This window comes from Suncus etruscus, chromosome 11 (genome assembly GCF_024139225.1).
Source record: "Suncus etruscus isolate mSunEtr1 chromosome 11, mSunEtr1.pri.cur, whole genome shotgun sequence".
In the NCBI taxonomy this organism is placed as follows: Eukaryota; Metazoa; Chordata; class Mammalia; order Eulipotyphla; family Soricidae; genus Suncus; species Suncus etruscus.
In genome coordinates, this window is record NC_064858.1 from 61977109 (window position 1) to 61992836 (window position 15728).

Genomic DNA, 15728 nt, shown 5'->3' on the forward strand with positions numbered 1-15728 from the left:
GGTGGGGAATATGACTTTCTCGTACATGTAAACTCTTTCGGGAAAGCTAGAGATAAAAGTATGAGGAAGGAGTTTGGTTTAGTGCCACAAAGTTCCAGACCCAGCCAGGAGCTGTCGCTGCCCTATTCCACTACAAGTTCTTTTCGGAGAACCCCATTCAAGCGCTGAGTGCCGAGTTCTGGCCGAGAGGAAGGAGCCGAGCCACTCCCCACCAATCCCTCTTCTCTGTGGGACTCTCCGGGTGGCAGAGGCTGGGCTCGCTCCCCTGCGAGCAAAGACGTTACTTGGTGACCTGGTGAATGGCATGGGCAAGGTAGCCCACGTTTCCGGAGGTGACCCCTGCAACGGATATGCGGCCATCCTTCGTCATGTAGATGGAGAACTCCTTGGTCAGCCGTTCCACCTGCTCAGGCTTTAGCCCTGTGAAGCAGAACATGCCAATCTGATCAGTGATGTGCTGCCAATTGTGGGAGGAGCCCTCCTTCTTGAGGTTGGAGACCAGCTGAGTCCGCATGCTAATGATACGGTCAGCCATGCCCTTCACTTCTTGCAACCATTGCTTGCGCAGGTCAGGAGTGGTCAGGATGGTGGCAGCGATCCGGGCCGTTGACAGGGGGGTTAGAGTACATGGGACGAATCAAGATCTTCAACTGTGACTCCACCCTTTTGGCTTCATCAGCATCTTTGCAGACCACAGTAAAGGCCCCCACACGCTCCCCATATACGCCCATGTTCTTGGCATAGGACTGGTAGAGACAAGCGTTGATGCCCTGCTCAATGAAGTGGCGCACGGCCCAAGCATCCTTGTTACCATCACCACTGGCAAAGCCTTGGTAGGCCATGTCGAAGAAGGCAAAGAGGTTATTTTTCTTTACCACTGTTGCAATCTCCTTCCACTGCTCAGGACGAGGGTCCACGCCCGTGGGGTTGTGGGCACAGGCATGCAAGAGGAGGACACTCTGCTGTGGCATTTTTGAAATGTCCTCGAGAGCACCTGTGAAGTCAAAGCCGCATGTCTTGGGCTCATAGTAGCGGTAACCGTGGAGCTGCATGCCAGCGTCCCTGAAGATTGGGGTGTGGTTCCCCCACGATGGTTTGGGCAGGTAGACATCTCGGCTGAACTTAAAAAACCTTTGCAGAAAGCTGGCTCCGAGTAAGGCCCCAGTTCCAGAAATGGTCTGCACGGTGACATACCGGCCACTTTTCAACACTTCATTGTTCTCGCCCAGGGCTAGTTCCGCAGACGATTTACAGAAGTCGGCCAGACCTCCGATGGGCAGGTATTCTTTGTCCAAATTTTTTGCAGCAATCTGGGCCTCTGCCTTTTGGACACTAGGAAGCACGTAAGGTTTTCCATTATCATCCCGGTAGGCACCCACGCCCAGATTCATCTTCTTGCTGTTGGTGTCTCTCTTAAAGGCTTCTGTGACTCCCAGGATGGGATGGATCTGGGGGTCCCATCTCCACATGGGTCCACCAGGAACTGACTCTGGCCGAAGCCGCGTTGGTGCGGACGAGCGAGCGCGAGGCTCCTGCGGAAAGGTCGAATTTCTCTCTTTTTAATCATTTTTCTTTTCCTTTTTTTTTTTGTTTTTGTTTTTGTTTTTGTTTTTGGGTCACATTCAGCAGCACTCAGGGGTTACTCCTGGCTCTACGCTCAGAAATTGCTCCTGGCAGGCACAAGGGATCATATGGGAAGCCGGGATTCGAACCACCGACCTTCTGCATTAAAGGCAAATGCCTTACCTCCATGCTATCTCTCCAGCCCCTCATTTTTCTTACATTCATTTCTCTCTTCATTCAATTTCTCTCTTTTTTTTTAACGTTTCATTTTTATTTACTTTTTTAATTTTTTATTTTTTTCTGAAATTCTTGTAGAAAACAGGGTTCACTTGACCTGTTAAGGGTGCCATTTTGTAGAAATCTGCTGTTACCTAGCTGGTTACTGCAGTAAGCTGCAAGTCCACCTGCTGCTTGCCTGCCGCAATGCTAGCCACAGAGGCCCAAGACTGCAAGGGCCCTGTGGGGCCTGGCTGCCGGGTGGAACCTCATGCCCAATCAGGGACGCCAGCCCTTGACTGAGAGAGACCAGAGAAAGAGAAACCAAGTATACTTTTGTTTTTGCTTTGTTGTTGTTGTTGTTGTTGCTTGGTTTTGGGGTTATACCCGGAGGCACTCAGGGGTTACTCCTGGCTCTGCGCTCAGAAATCACTCATGGTAGACTCAGGGGACCATATGGAATGCCGGGATTAGAACCGAGGTCGGTCCTGTGTGGGCCGCAAGGCAAACGACCTACTACTGTACTATCTCTCAAAATATACTTTTTTTTTTAACGCTAGTCAAGTGAAGAAGTGGGAGTGGAGAAGGAACAAAAAAAATCTGTAACTGGCTGTGATCAATTAATTGTAAACACCACTGCAATCGGACCAGCCTCCAAATATACTTTTATTTCTCCTGAAGTCTGAGGGCAGTAGCAACTGCTGCCAGGGGTTTTCTGAGAAAGAGAAGAAACAGATTGTAATTCACCTGACAAAGGTGGCTGGGGGAGTCCCTGATACAGGAAAGAAAGAAAAAAAAAAGGAATAGATACAAAGCCAGCAGCATCTTGCTGATGCTTTATCTCTGCCCCCCCCCTCCCTGCAAGCAAGCAGACACTGCTCTGGTCACTAACCTGGGCCCCCTGCAACTGTTCAAGTTTTTTCTTTTATACTCGGCATAACAAGGAGGAAAGAAAGTCCATGGGAAGTCTCCAGGTTCAACTGTCATTACTGAGAGACTATCCAAGGGGCATGTTCAAACCATCTGCCATACATCAACACTAGCCCCTCAAAATAAAGCAACTCATTGTTTGGTTCCTATTGAGGATTTTCTTTCACAAATAGAGAAAAATCATGTTTTATGGGTTCCCTATTTCTTTGCCTTTGGAGGAAGCCTTAAGAAAGCAGAAGGTGGGACCAGAGAGGTGGCGCTAGAGGTAAGGTGTCTGCCTTGCAAACGCTAGCCAAGGAAGGACCACGGTTCAATCCCCCGGTGTCCCATATGGTCTCCCCAAGCCAGGAGCGATTTCTGAGCGCATAATCAGGAGTAACCCCTGAGTGTCAAATGGGTGCGGCCCAAAAACCAAAAAAAAAAAGAAAGCAGAAGGTGAGGCCGGTGAGGTGGTGCTAGAAATAAGGTGTCTGCCTTGCAAGCGCTAGCCAAGGAAGGGCTGCAGTTCTATCCCCGGGCGTCCCATATGGTCCCCCAAGTCAGGGGCAATTTCTGAGCGCTTAGCCAGAAGTAACCCCTGAGCATCAAACGGGTGTGGCCTGAAAAACAAAAAACAAAAACAAACAAACAAAAGAAAGCAGAAGGCTGGGGGCCAGAGTGGTGGCGCAAGTAGTAAGGCGTCTGCCTTGCCTGCGCTAGCCTCGGATGGACTGCGGTTCGTCCCATATGGTTCCCCAAGCCAGGAGCTTTCTGAGCGCATAGCTAGGAGTAACCCCTGAGCATGACCGGATGTGGCCCCAAAACCAAAAAAAATAAATAAATAAAATGTGAACTAGAGAGATAGTACTGTGGATAGAGTGCTTGCCCTGCAGACAGCCAATCCAAGTTGATCCCTGATATCCTATATGCTGCTCCTCCCCCCCCCCCACCACCACCACCAGATCCACCATGATGGGTTCCTGAGTACAGAAAGCAGAAAGCTCTGGCCTTAGCCTGTAGGCTTGACATTTCATTATCGCACCAACAAGTTTTTGCCTTTGGGGCCTCAGACTCGAAGTTCTCATTAGCCAGATGATCCAGGTCACTCCATTCTCCCACAATCCTTGGCCCATAGCCATTAAGTGGGTGGAAGGACTTCTGCTCTCTGTTTCATGAAAACCAGAGGTGTTTTCACTTAAAAAGGCCATGATTATGTACTTAGCTAAATAGATCCACAACTTGGGCCAGCGCCTGGGTCATCTGTTGTTGGCAGCTTCAAAAGGGAAAGTACTTTAATGAAGTTGAAAGTGGTTCATTTTACATAATTGAGACTTCTCCATCCTGGATAGCAATTTGGGGGCCCTATAACAGTTTGTAATCAAATGTGCAAACTTGCAAGGTATTCTGAGCATGAGACAGATAAAAGAGGTAGTGGAGGATGCAAACAGGGAACAGAGACTCAGTACACTATTTGCCAGTTTGAAAAAAGGCAACTTTTCCTTCCAGTCCTCTCTGAACAGTGAACTTTTGTTCCTGGTATTCACTTTGTTTAACCAGTTGCTATCTTGAAACCGTACTGTAGAATGCTTCATGTTGGCTCAAGACTGCAAAATACTTTTGCAAATACTGTGAAATGCTTTTGAAAAGATACATGCAGCTGCTGTGTCAGATTTACTCCTACTTTGGTTATCAATGAATCCTCAAAGAGCTCCCAGAATGAGAAATTGATTCCAATTCCTCTATCCCCTAGGAAGGGGAAGCGATCTTGGTAATATTTATCCCCAGCAAATAATCCACACAGACAGAAGGGTAAAAAAGGCAAGAAGGTCTGATGCATAATCTTTTGTCAGCCTGCCAGCAGCTCCTAAAACTCCCGAGCCTGCCAGTTATCTGCCCCAAAAGACCCTGAGCACCTCACTCGAAAACTATTTATTATGCTCTCCACAGTGCTCCCACCTAGAAGGTTGTAGGTGGGACAGCAGGCAGAGATAAGGATTTTATAGAGAAATATTATAAAAAGCCTTCATATATAACATGCAGCCTCATCTCATCATTCTGTTTTGCTGAGGAAAGACCCTGAGAACTTGATAAAGAAGAAAAAGTTATAAATAGGGGGAGTGTGGCTTAATCAATTAAAAAAAAAGTAATTGTGGCCGGTGAGGTGGCACTAGAGGTAAGGTGTCTGACTTGCAAGCGCTAGCCAAGGAAGGACAGCGGTTTGATCCCCCAGCATCCCGTATGGTCCCCCCAAGCCAGGGGCAATTTCTGAGTGCTTAGCCAGGAGTAATCCCTGAGCATCAAATGGGTGTGGCCCCCAAAAACAAAAACAAAAAAAAGTAATTATATAATATAAGATGATGTCCTATTCTGTCTCTGTCCTTGCTTTCTGCTGGGTGGGGGCAGGGGTGGGGGAACACACTAAATTTTGCAAGGCTCAGAGGCTACTTCTTCAGTTTTAGAGATCAACCTAAGATCTTAAATGCTCCAGTTGTTTTTGATATGTCTCCCAGACCCTTCTGTGCACATTATTACCCCTTACTAAAATACTAAGCATGGGCCAGAGCAATAGCATAGTAGATAGGTGTTTGCCTTGTACTCTGCCAACCAGGTTTGATCCTCAGCATCCCACAAGGTCCCAGGAATGACTCCTGAGCTTGGGGTAAACTCTTGAGCACCGCCTGATATGGCCCCCAAACAAAAAAAGGCAGCATTTCCTTCTAATGTTGGCTTAAACAAAACAAAACAAAATACTAGGCTTTTAACTGAATCCACTGATTGGTAGCAGAATTTTAATTAAAATAAAGTATTTTTTATAATTTTTTTTTTTTGGTTTTTGGGCCACACCCGTTTGACGCTCAGGGGTTACTCCTGGCTATGTGCTCAGAAATCGCCCCTGGCTTGGGGGGACCATATGGGACGCCGGGGGATCGAACCGCGGTCCTTCCTTGGCTAGCGCTTGCAAGGCAGACACCTTACCTCCAGCGCCACCTACCCGGCCCCATTTTTTATAATTTTTATTGAGACCAATGTAATGAAAATATTTTTTGTGTCATATTGTGGGTGGACACTGGAAGAACAAATGATGCTTTGTACTAGTTACAAAATTCAATTTTTTTTTAGTGAAGCAAGTAGTTTTATTTTTTAAAATGTAAAGAATGTAAAGAGCACAGTGGTAGGGAGTTTGCCTTGCATGCAACAAACCCAGGATGGACGGTGGTTTGAATTCTGCATTCAATATAATCCCCCAAGCCTGCCAGGAACTATTTCTGAGTGCAGAGTCAGGAGTAACTCCTGGCCCCCGCCAGGACTGACCCCCCAATATATATATAAAGAGAAAGTACATATCACAAATTAGGATGCAGACAGCAGAGAGTGTACCATAGGGCAATCTTTATTTTAATATATTTATTTAAACATCTTGATTACAAATACGATTGTAGTTGGGTTTCATTTATGTAAAGAACACCCTCCCCTTCAGCAGAGCAACATTACCATCACCAATGTCCCAAATCTCCCTTCTCCCCACCCCACCCCCACCTGCACTCGAGACAGGCTTTCTACTTCCCTCATTCATTCACATTGTTATGATAGTTCTCATTGTAGTTATTTCCCTAACTGTACTCATCACTCTTTTTGGTGAGCTTCGTGTTGCGAGCTGGACCTTCCAGCCCTCCTCTCTTTTGTCTCTGGGAATTATTGTAAAAATTTCTTTTAGGGCCGGGTGGTGGCGCTACAGGTAAGGTGCCTGCCTTGCCTGCACTAGCCTAGGACGGACCGCGGTTCGATCCCCCGGTGTCCCATATGGTCCCCCAAGCCAGGAGCGACTTCTGAGCGCATAGCTAGGAGTAACCCCTGAGTGTCACCGGGTGTGGCCCAAAAACAAAACAAAAAAAAAATATTTTTTCTTTTAATTTTCTTAAAATCCTTAGATGAGGGAGACTCTTCTGCATCTATCTCTCTCCCTCTGACTTATTTCACTCAGCATAATAGATTCCATGTACATCCATGTATAGGAAAATTTCATGACTTCATCTCTCCTGACAGCTGCATAATATTCCATTGTGTATATGTACCACAGTTTCTTTAGCCATTCATCTGTTGAAGGGCATCTTGGTTGTTTCCAGAGTCTGGCTATTATAAATAGTGCTGCAATGAATATAGGTGTAAAGAAGGGATTTTTGTGTTGTATTTTTGTATTCCTAGGGTATATCCCTAGGAGTGGTATAGCTGGATCATATGGGAGCTCAATTTCCAATTTTTTAAGGAAACTCCATATTGCTTTCCATAAAGGTTGGACTAGGCAGCATTCCCACCAGCAATGAGAGAGTTCCTTTCTCTCCACATCCCCGCCAGCACTGTTGTTCTCTTTCTTTGTGATGTGGCATGAGATGGTATCTCATAGTTGTTTTGATTTGCATCTCCCTGATGATTAGTGATGTGGAGCATTTTTTATGTACCTTTTGGCTATTTGTACCTCTTCTTTCACAAAATGTCTGTTCATTTTCTCCCCATTTTTTGATGGGATTATTGTTTTTTTCTTGTAAAGTTCCGTCAGTGCCTTGTATACTTTGGATATTAGCCCCTTATCTGATGGGTATTGGGTGAATAGTTTCTCCCACTCAGTGGGTGGCTCTTGTATCCTGGGCACTATTTCCTTTGAAGTGCAGAAACTTCTCAGCTTAATATAGTCTCATCTGTTTATCTCTCCTTCCACTTGTTTGGAGAATTCTATTTCCTTCTTAAAGATGCCTTTAGTCTCAATGTCATGGAGTGTTTTACCTACGTATTGTTCTATATACCTTGTGGTTTCAAGTCTGATATCGAGGTCTTTAATCCATTTGAATTTGACTTTTGTACATGGTGTTAGCTGGATATCTGAGTTCGCTTTTTTGCAAGTGGCTAACCAGTTGTGCCAAAGGGCAATCTTTAAACAAAAATAATTTAGGGCTCTGAATGAGATAGTGTTAAAAACTAACTTAAAAAAAAAAAAAACTGGGCCCGGAGAGATAGCACAGTGGTGTTTGCCTTGCAAGCAGCCGATCCAGGACCTAAGGTGGTTGGTTCGAATCCCGGTGTCCCATATGGTCCCCCGTGCCTGCCAGGAGCTATTTCTGAGCAGACAGCCAGGAGTAACCCCGAGCATCACTGGGTGTGGCCCAAAAATCAAAAAAAAAAAAAAAAAAACTAACCTTGAACATGTGAGGCCCTGGATTCAATCCCTGGTAGTGGAAAAATAACAATAATGATGATAAATAAGAGTAATATATATATATATATATATATATATATATATATATATATATATATATATATATATGTCATGGGGCCACACCTGGTGGTGCTCAGGGTTTACTACTGACTCTGCATTCAGTAATCACTTTTGGCAGACTCAAGGGACATATGGGATGCCAGAGATTGAACCCGAGTCAGTGCATGCAAGACAAATGCGCTTTCTGCTGTGCTTTTGTTCTGGGCCCTAATAAGAACTATTTTAAATTTCATAGGAGGCTCAGATATAGCTCTGTGGCTTATAACTCCTTTTTGGGGGGGCGGGGGTCACACCCGGCAGTGCTCAGGGGTTACTCCAGGCTCTATGCTCATAAATTGCCCCTGGCAGGCACGGGGGACCATATGGGATGCCGGGATTCAAACCACCGTCCTTCTGCATGAGAGGCAAACGCCCTACCTCCATGCTCTCGCCAGCCCGGCTTATAACTCTGTCCTGCAAATATGAGGTCATGAATTCAACTTCCAGTGTCAGCACGTGAACCAAACACCATCCTTAAGCATCTCTGCTGTTTAAGCCCCGCAGCAATGCTGGCTGTATCCTCAGTTTCACAAGCGCTTCTGACACTCTGCAACCAAGTCTGTGTGTGAGTGCCACCGTGAAATGAAGTAACCCCAGTGAACACCTCTGCCGGCTATGTGGGACCATGGCCAGGAAGTGTGGCACTTCCATGAGCAAACAAATCTCTGATTGAGCACCACTAAAGAGTGTGACTATGGACCAATGAGGTAGGACAAGTCTTAAGAAGAGCCTGCAGCCAACCCTGGTTCAATCCCCAGAACTGCATATGCTCCCCTGAGCATTGCCAGAAATGCTCTCTTAGGACAGAGTTAGGAGTAAATTCTAAGCACCACAGGGTGTGGCCCAATGCCAAAACAAAACAAAAATGAGAGTGACTTCCCTTGATCCCTATCAGAGCACATGTGTGGATACCCTAACTAAAGGAGTGTTTGGACACTACAGTCAAGTGTGTGAGCAGTCTGAGGAGCAACCACCAGAAAGCACCACAATTAAATGTGCAAGCCCATACCCAGGCATACGCATAGCCCCTGGCCATCACAACAATGACAGGGAAGAGATGGGGATAGGGGCATAATAAACAAACAAACAAACAAATTCAGCAGAATTTTATTTTGGAGCTAGAATCAAGGCCACTCCAATTTAAGGTAGCCTTTCTTCCAATTACTAGGCAATTATGAGTAAAATTCAGCTTCTCTCCACCTCTGTCTTTCTTAGAAATTTTGCCTAGATAGAAAATCAAACATGTCTTTGACAAGAGTGTTTGCTTTTATCTATAAGGTTGACAGATTAATTAAAAGGTTACTTGAAATAAATTTGCAATATAATGACACTGTAATTTTCAGCATTCACTAGACCTATCTCTAGAGATAAATAGTTTTGATTTGCAAAAATTGGGTAATTAAATCAAGTAGATAATTGTTCCTAAGGGCCTGGGTGCCATGTAATAGCAAGTTGAAAAGTTACCAGCATAAATAATCAGTTTGATTAAGCTGCTAAAGAGAAAAAATATATGGCTGAAAGAGTGAAAATTACCTTTGAGTAAAACCTTAAAGTTAACTATTACTATTGGCTTTGGTATACATTGTGACTGTCTCTCTCTAATATCTTTTGTATTCTTGGGCCATTCTAGAGCCCACTCTTTCTGGATGAGATTAATCCATCTCTTCCTCCCCACCCATCCCCATCTCTAGAATCCTTTCTTCCCTCACCCTCCCAGGCAGAGGTAAGCCTAGACTGACCTCAATTAATTACAATAATACCATTTCCCCTTGTCTCAACTAGTCCAAATGCATATCTAGCAAGTTACTGTGCATTTTAACTTTGGCATAATTTTTTTTCTCTTTTTTGAGAGATGGAGGATTGGGTTCACACCCAATGGTGCTCAGGGCTCTATGCTTAGAGATCTCACCAGTGATGCTAGGGGCCATATGCAGTGTCAGGGATGAAACTAGAGTCAACCATGGGCCAGTAAAGCACTTATACAATTTCTAGCATGAAATCTAGGGTGGAAATCTTATTTCATTTTCTTGAAACGTTCATGGTAACACCCAAATAACACCAATTTTCTCATAATTAGAAATAGCCAGGAGCTATTTCTGAGCAGACAGCCAGGAGTAACCCCTGAGCACCATCGGGTGTGGCCCAAAAACCAAAAAAAGAAAAAAGAAAGAACTCTTATTTATTTTTGTTTGTTTGTTTTGTTTTGTTTGGGTCACAACCGGCAGTGCTCAGGGGTTACTCCTGGCTCTATGCTCAGAAATCACTCCTGGCAGGCTCAGGGGAACCATATGGGATGCCGGGATTCAAACCACCGAACTTCTGCATGCAAGACAAACGCCTTAACTCCATGCTATCTCTCTGGCTTGTTTTGTTTTGTTTTGTTTTAGGGTACACCTGGCAGTTCTCAGAGGTTACTCCTATATTCAGGAGTCACTCCTGGCATGCTTAGAAGACCATATGGGATGCAGGGAATTGAAGCCAGGGACAGTCATGTGCAAGACAAGCATCCTATCCACTGTACTGCAACTCCAGACCAATGTGTGTTTGTGTGTGTGTGTGTGTGTGTGTGTGTGTATTTGGAGTGATGACACAGCAGGTAGGGCATTTACCTTGCAAGTGGCCTACCCAGGTGTTGTGTATGTAAATATTTTAGGGGATTATTATGTTACTGACCCTACCCTGACCAGTGATTGTGCCCTACCCTAGGGTGTGACCTGGCATTCTGCCCCCACTCTAGGGTGGTACCTGATTCTGCTTCCACCATTGGGTGGTATCTGATCCTACCATTGAATGGTACCTGATTCTGGGGGATAAAAACAAGGGTCTGTGGAGGGCGAGGGGCTTTTGGCTGGAACTTATGCTGAGTCTTTGGACTTCAGTCTTTTTTTTTTTTTTTTTGGTTTTTGGGCCACACCCGGTGGTGTCAGGGGTTACTCCTGGCTGTCTGCTCAGAAATAGCTCCTGGCAGGCTCGGGGGACCATGTGGGACACCGGGATTTGAACCAACCACCTTTGGTCCTGGATCGGCTGCTTGCAAGGCAAACACCTCTGTGCTATCTCTCCGGGCCCGGACTTCAGTCTTGTCCACTGAATAAAGCTAATATTTCCACAAGCCTGACTGTCTGCGAGCTGTTTACCCGCCATTTCACCTCAGAACCTCGGCTAAACAGGGTGGCAGAAGCGGCTAAACAGGGTGGCAGAAGCGTGCTCTGAACTGGAGGGGAAAGACCTCATCCTCCATCCCTCCATTCACTGATTGGATTATTCCATTTTGTTTAAAACTAATTGGTTTTGATCTAAGGACAATCACTTGCAGTTGGATGGTTGTGGTCTATATTTTAAATGAAAATTGCATTGTCTCCAGCCATCATAGTGTGTGGAATTTCTGTGTTGGCTCACGTTATTACTGTGAGTATAGTTATCGGCTAGTATTTAGGAAATAGAAAGTGTAGAAATGGTGAGGCTAAAACCAGTATGGATAATAAGGAAGTCTTTCAAACAAAAATTCAGACCAAGGTATGGGCTGATGAATTCAGCCCCACCAACAACAATATAGAAATTTTTGCTGGAAGAAAAACAACTCGGAAAGTTAAGCCTGATTCTAGCGAATCGTATGACAGTAGTGACTCAGACAATGATCAACCTCCAGTGCTAACTCCAGAAGGGAGGCCTCGTTCTATTCACAAAATTGAATCGCACAACAGTGCAGATTCAGACGATGAACCACACGCTCGGTCTCAGAGCTCTATTCAGAGTAATTTTGGCTAATCCAGCCTCATCCCCTTTACACTGGGTAAATGTTTCTAACTATGTACCCTATCAGATGGAAAAATTAGATTGGTTTAAAAAAGCATGTAAAGAGTATGGCCCATAATCGCCATACAGTGTGGAGTTACTAAGACTTTGGAGTCATAACTCATCTCGGACTTTGTTTATTTATTTATTTATTTATTTTGTTTTTGGGCCACACCCGGTGGTGCTCAGGGGTTACTCCTGGCTGTCTGCTCAGAAATAGCTCCTGGCAGGCATGGAGGACCATATGGGACACTGGGATTCGAACCAACCACCTTTGGTCCTGAATCGGCTGCTTGCAAGGCAAACACCACTGTGCAACTCTCCAGGCCCTATCATATGAATTATTGATGGCAGAAAATCAATTTGCAAATATTCAGACACAAGCAGCTTTACCTAAAGAAAACTTAAATTTAATTAGGGATATTGCATTGTCATCATGGGAAAAAATTTATTCTAACAACATTGGTAGAGGAAACTTTTTAAAAATTACTCAAGGCCTTTATGAGTCATATGCAGAGTTTGTAGGTAAGATTAAAGATGCTCTGAAGTTACAAGTCAAAGATGAGGAGATGAGAAACTTCCTAGTAAAATCTTTGGCTTATCATAATGCAAATCCGGCCTGCAGATTAGCATTGAATACATTAAATGAAAAGGTAGATGTGAATGATTTCCTTTATGCCTATTGGAATGTCTATGGGAACCCCAACCTCCACCCCACTTAGACTCAGTACAAACCTTCCCAGTTACCAAGGGAATGATGCCTTACTCCCCTCGAGGACAGGACACTTTCCGTAAACCAGTCTTTGCCCAAAATGCAAAAGGGGTCACCACTGGGCGAAAGAATGCAGATCCAGAAACCTCATTGATAATAACCTAAGTAGAGATTTCAACACAATCCCCAGGAGGCAAATCGCCTGCTACCATTGTGGAAAACAGGGGCATATCAAAAGAAATTGCCGTTTCCTTATAAATACAGCTCCTCAAGGACACACATACAAGATGCAGGGAAACACTCACAGGGTCTCCCCCCAGGCCCTTCCAAATCAGGGGCAAAGCTCACAGACAATAATCCTTCCAAGCCCAGCCCAAGAAAATTCATCACAATAAGGGAATTAATTCACTCCACATCAGGGAGTGACGGATTAGACATATTATGCCCAGAGGGCATTACAATTTACCCAGGAGCATGCCCTTACATGTTAGAAACTGGTATTTAGGGGCCCGCCATCCCCAGATACTATGGGTTTGATTCTTGGCAGAAGTGCCCTCAACATAAAGGGTATATCAGTAATCACTGGTGTCATTGACTCAGATTCTATGGGAGAAATCATTGTAGTTATTACTGTACCAGTTATATGGACCTTTAAAAAAGAAGAAGTGATTGCCCAGGTAGTAATAGTGCCTTATATCAAATTTGGGACATCAGATAAGACTAAAATTGGAGATTTTGGAAGCCCAGATCTGGGTGCTGCTCAAAACCACTCGTGGCTCTGATTACTAAATTTTTTTTTTTTTTTTGGTTTTTGGGCCACACCCTGTGACGCTCAGGGGTTACTCCTGGCTACGTGCTCAGAAGTTGCTCCTGGCTTCTTGGGGGACCATATGGGACGCCGGGGGATCGAACCGCGGTCCGTCCTAGGCTAGCGCAGGCAAGGCAGGCACCTTACCTCCAGCGCCACCGCCCGGACCCTCTGATTACTAAATTTAAAGATGAACACCCAATGATCAAACTTCACTTGGAAGGGCAACCCTTTCATGGAATGATAGATACAGGTGCTCAGGTTACCATAATTTCTGATAAAGAATGGCCAGAAAATTGGCTTCTTCAGGAAATCCGTATTCGCTAGAAGGAATAGAAGGCCTGAGCTCTTGTTTGTTGAGTATGAGGACTATAATATTTTACGGCCCAGAAATTCAAAAAGCAATAATCAGACCTCACGTGGGCCCATTTTCACCATCCCTGTGGGGCCATGACCTACACAAACAGTGGGAATTCCACATCCCATTAACTCCAGAAGAGCCCGAACCTTCTTTTGATTTAAAAACCCAAAAATTTTAGTAGGGGCCACTACCATAAAAACACCAGCAGCAATAAAAAAAAAAATGGAAATCTGATGAACCAATTTGGACAGGTCAGTGGCCCTTAAAACTGATAAATTAAAGGTGCTGACAGAATTAGTGGAGGAACAGCTAAGTTTAGGACATATTGAACCATCTTTTTCTCAATGGAATTTACCTATATTCACTATAAAAAAGAAATCCAGTAAATGGAGACTTTTGATGGATCTTAGAGCTGTAAATTTATCCATGATACCTATGGGCAAATTGCAGATTGGTTTACCATTGCCTGTAGTTATTCCAAAGGAATGGCCACTAATTATAATTGATCTGAAAGACTGCTTCTACCATATTCCTATCCACCCAGATGATAAAAAACGTTTTGCATTCTCAGTTCCTTCTCTCAATAATACCCATCTCTGCAGATGTTTTCAATGGATTGTTTTCTCCCAAGGCATGCTGAATTCCTCAACAATGTGCCAGTTTTTTGTAGATAAGGATTTGAGCCCTGCTCGTGAAAAATTTCCTCAAGCCATGATATTTCATTATATAGATGATATCTTGCTCACAATGAACAATGAAACAGATTTACAGGACTTATACTCTTATGTTATTGACTGTTTACAAACATCAGGACTGAAAATAGCTTTAGAAAAAATACAGATAATGCCACCGTATTAATAATTGGGTTTTATTTTGGACCAGACATCTATATGTCCACAAAAAAATTCTATCAAAAAAGAAAACCTCAGAACGCTTAATGATTTTCAGAGACTTTTAGGTGACGTAAATTGGCTCTGCCCTGCACTAGGAATCCCGAATGCAGAGTTATCTAATCTGTTTAAAACGTTGGAGGGTGACCCTGCTTTAGATAAGCCTGAGAAACTTAACAACAGCTGCCAAAAATGAATTGGACATCTTCTTGAGCAGATTACAAAAATCGTTTCTCCTGGGCCCGGAGAGATAGCACAGCGGTGTTTGCCTTGCAAGCAGCCGATCCAGGACCAAAGGTGGTTGGTTTGAATCCCGGTGTCCCATATGGTCCCCCGTGCCTGCCAGGAGCTATTTCTGAGCAGACAGCCAGGAGTAACCCCTGAGCACCGCCGGGTGTGACCCAAAAACCAAAAAAAAAAAAAAAAAAAAAAAAAAAATCGTTTCTCCTAAGATTCATCCCAGGAGAAAACGCATTTCTGTTCATCTTCCCTAGTATAGAAACCCCCACAGGGGCCTTGATGCAACAGTCAGGACCTTTGGAATGGGTGTATTTACATAACAAACAGTCTCACTCAGTTGTCCCCTACTTGCAACTGATTTCAGAGATTATTATCAAGGCAAGACTCAGATCTGTATCTTTACTAGGTTTTGACCCAGATATAATAGTTTTGCCAATACCAAAAAAGGAAATTGAGTCAATAATGCCTCTTAATGAATCTCTACAAAGAGTCCTCTCAGATTTCACAGGAGAAATATCCACCCATTATCCAGCAGGAAAAACTTGGGACTTTTTAAAGAAAACTCAGTTTGTTATTTCTTCAATTGTTCGGGATTCCCCTATTCCCAATGCCAAGGTTTTTTACGTCGATGAATCCCAAAATGGAAAAGGAGGAATAACCGGAGACAACATTAATATGACCATAGATACCAAATATAAATCTGCACAGAAAGTTGAATTAGCAACGTTAATTTACCTATTAGAAAATGTATCTGGTGCTCGCTTCGGCAGCACATATACTAAAATTGGAACGATACAGAGAAGATTAGCATGGCCCCTGCTCAAGGATGACACGCAAATTCGTGAAGCATTCCATATTAAAAAAAATGTATCTGAAGCCATGAATATAGTTTCTGATTCTTTGTATGTGGTAAATTTATGTCATGT

The 15728-nt window shown here is 44.1% G+C and overlaps 1 protein-coding gene and 1 non-coding gene across 2 annotated transcripts in view; one reads left to right on the forward strand and one right to left on the reverse strand.

Moving 5' to 3' along the window:
- LOC126022095 (aspartate aminotransferase, mitochondrial-like) overlaps window positions 1-15728 on the reverse strand; it is a 24403-nt gene continuing 8675 nt past the window's right edge. Inside the window, 3 exon segments of the mRNA XM_049782950.1 lie at window positions 1-602; window positions 604-1532; window positions 3745-3853. Of these exon segments, the coding sequence (XP_049638907.1) occupies window positions 281-602; window positions 604-1532; window positions 3745-3853 (1360 nt within the window). The 3' untranslated portion in view covers window positions 1-280.
- LOC126023466 (U6 spliceosomal RNA) lies at window positions 15557-15663 on the forward strand. Its single transcript, XR_007500587.1, has one exon. It is a non-coding gene; the product is annotated as a U6 spliceosomal RNA (small nuclear RNA).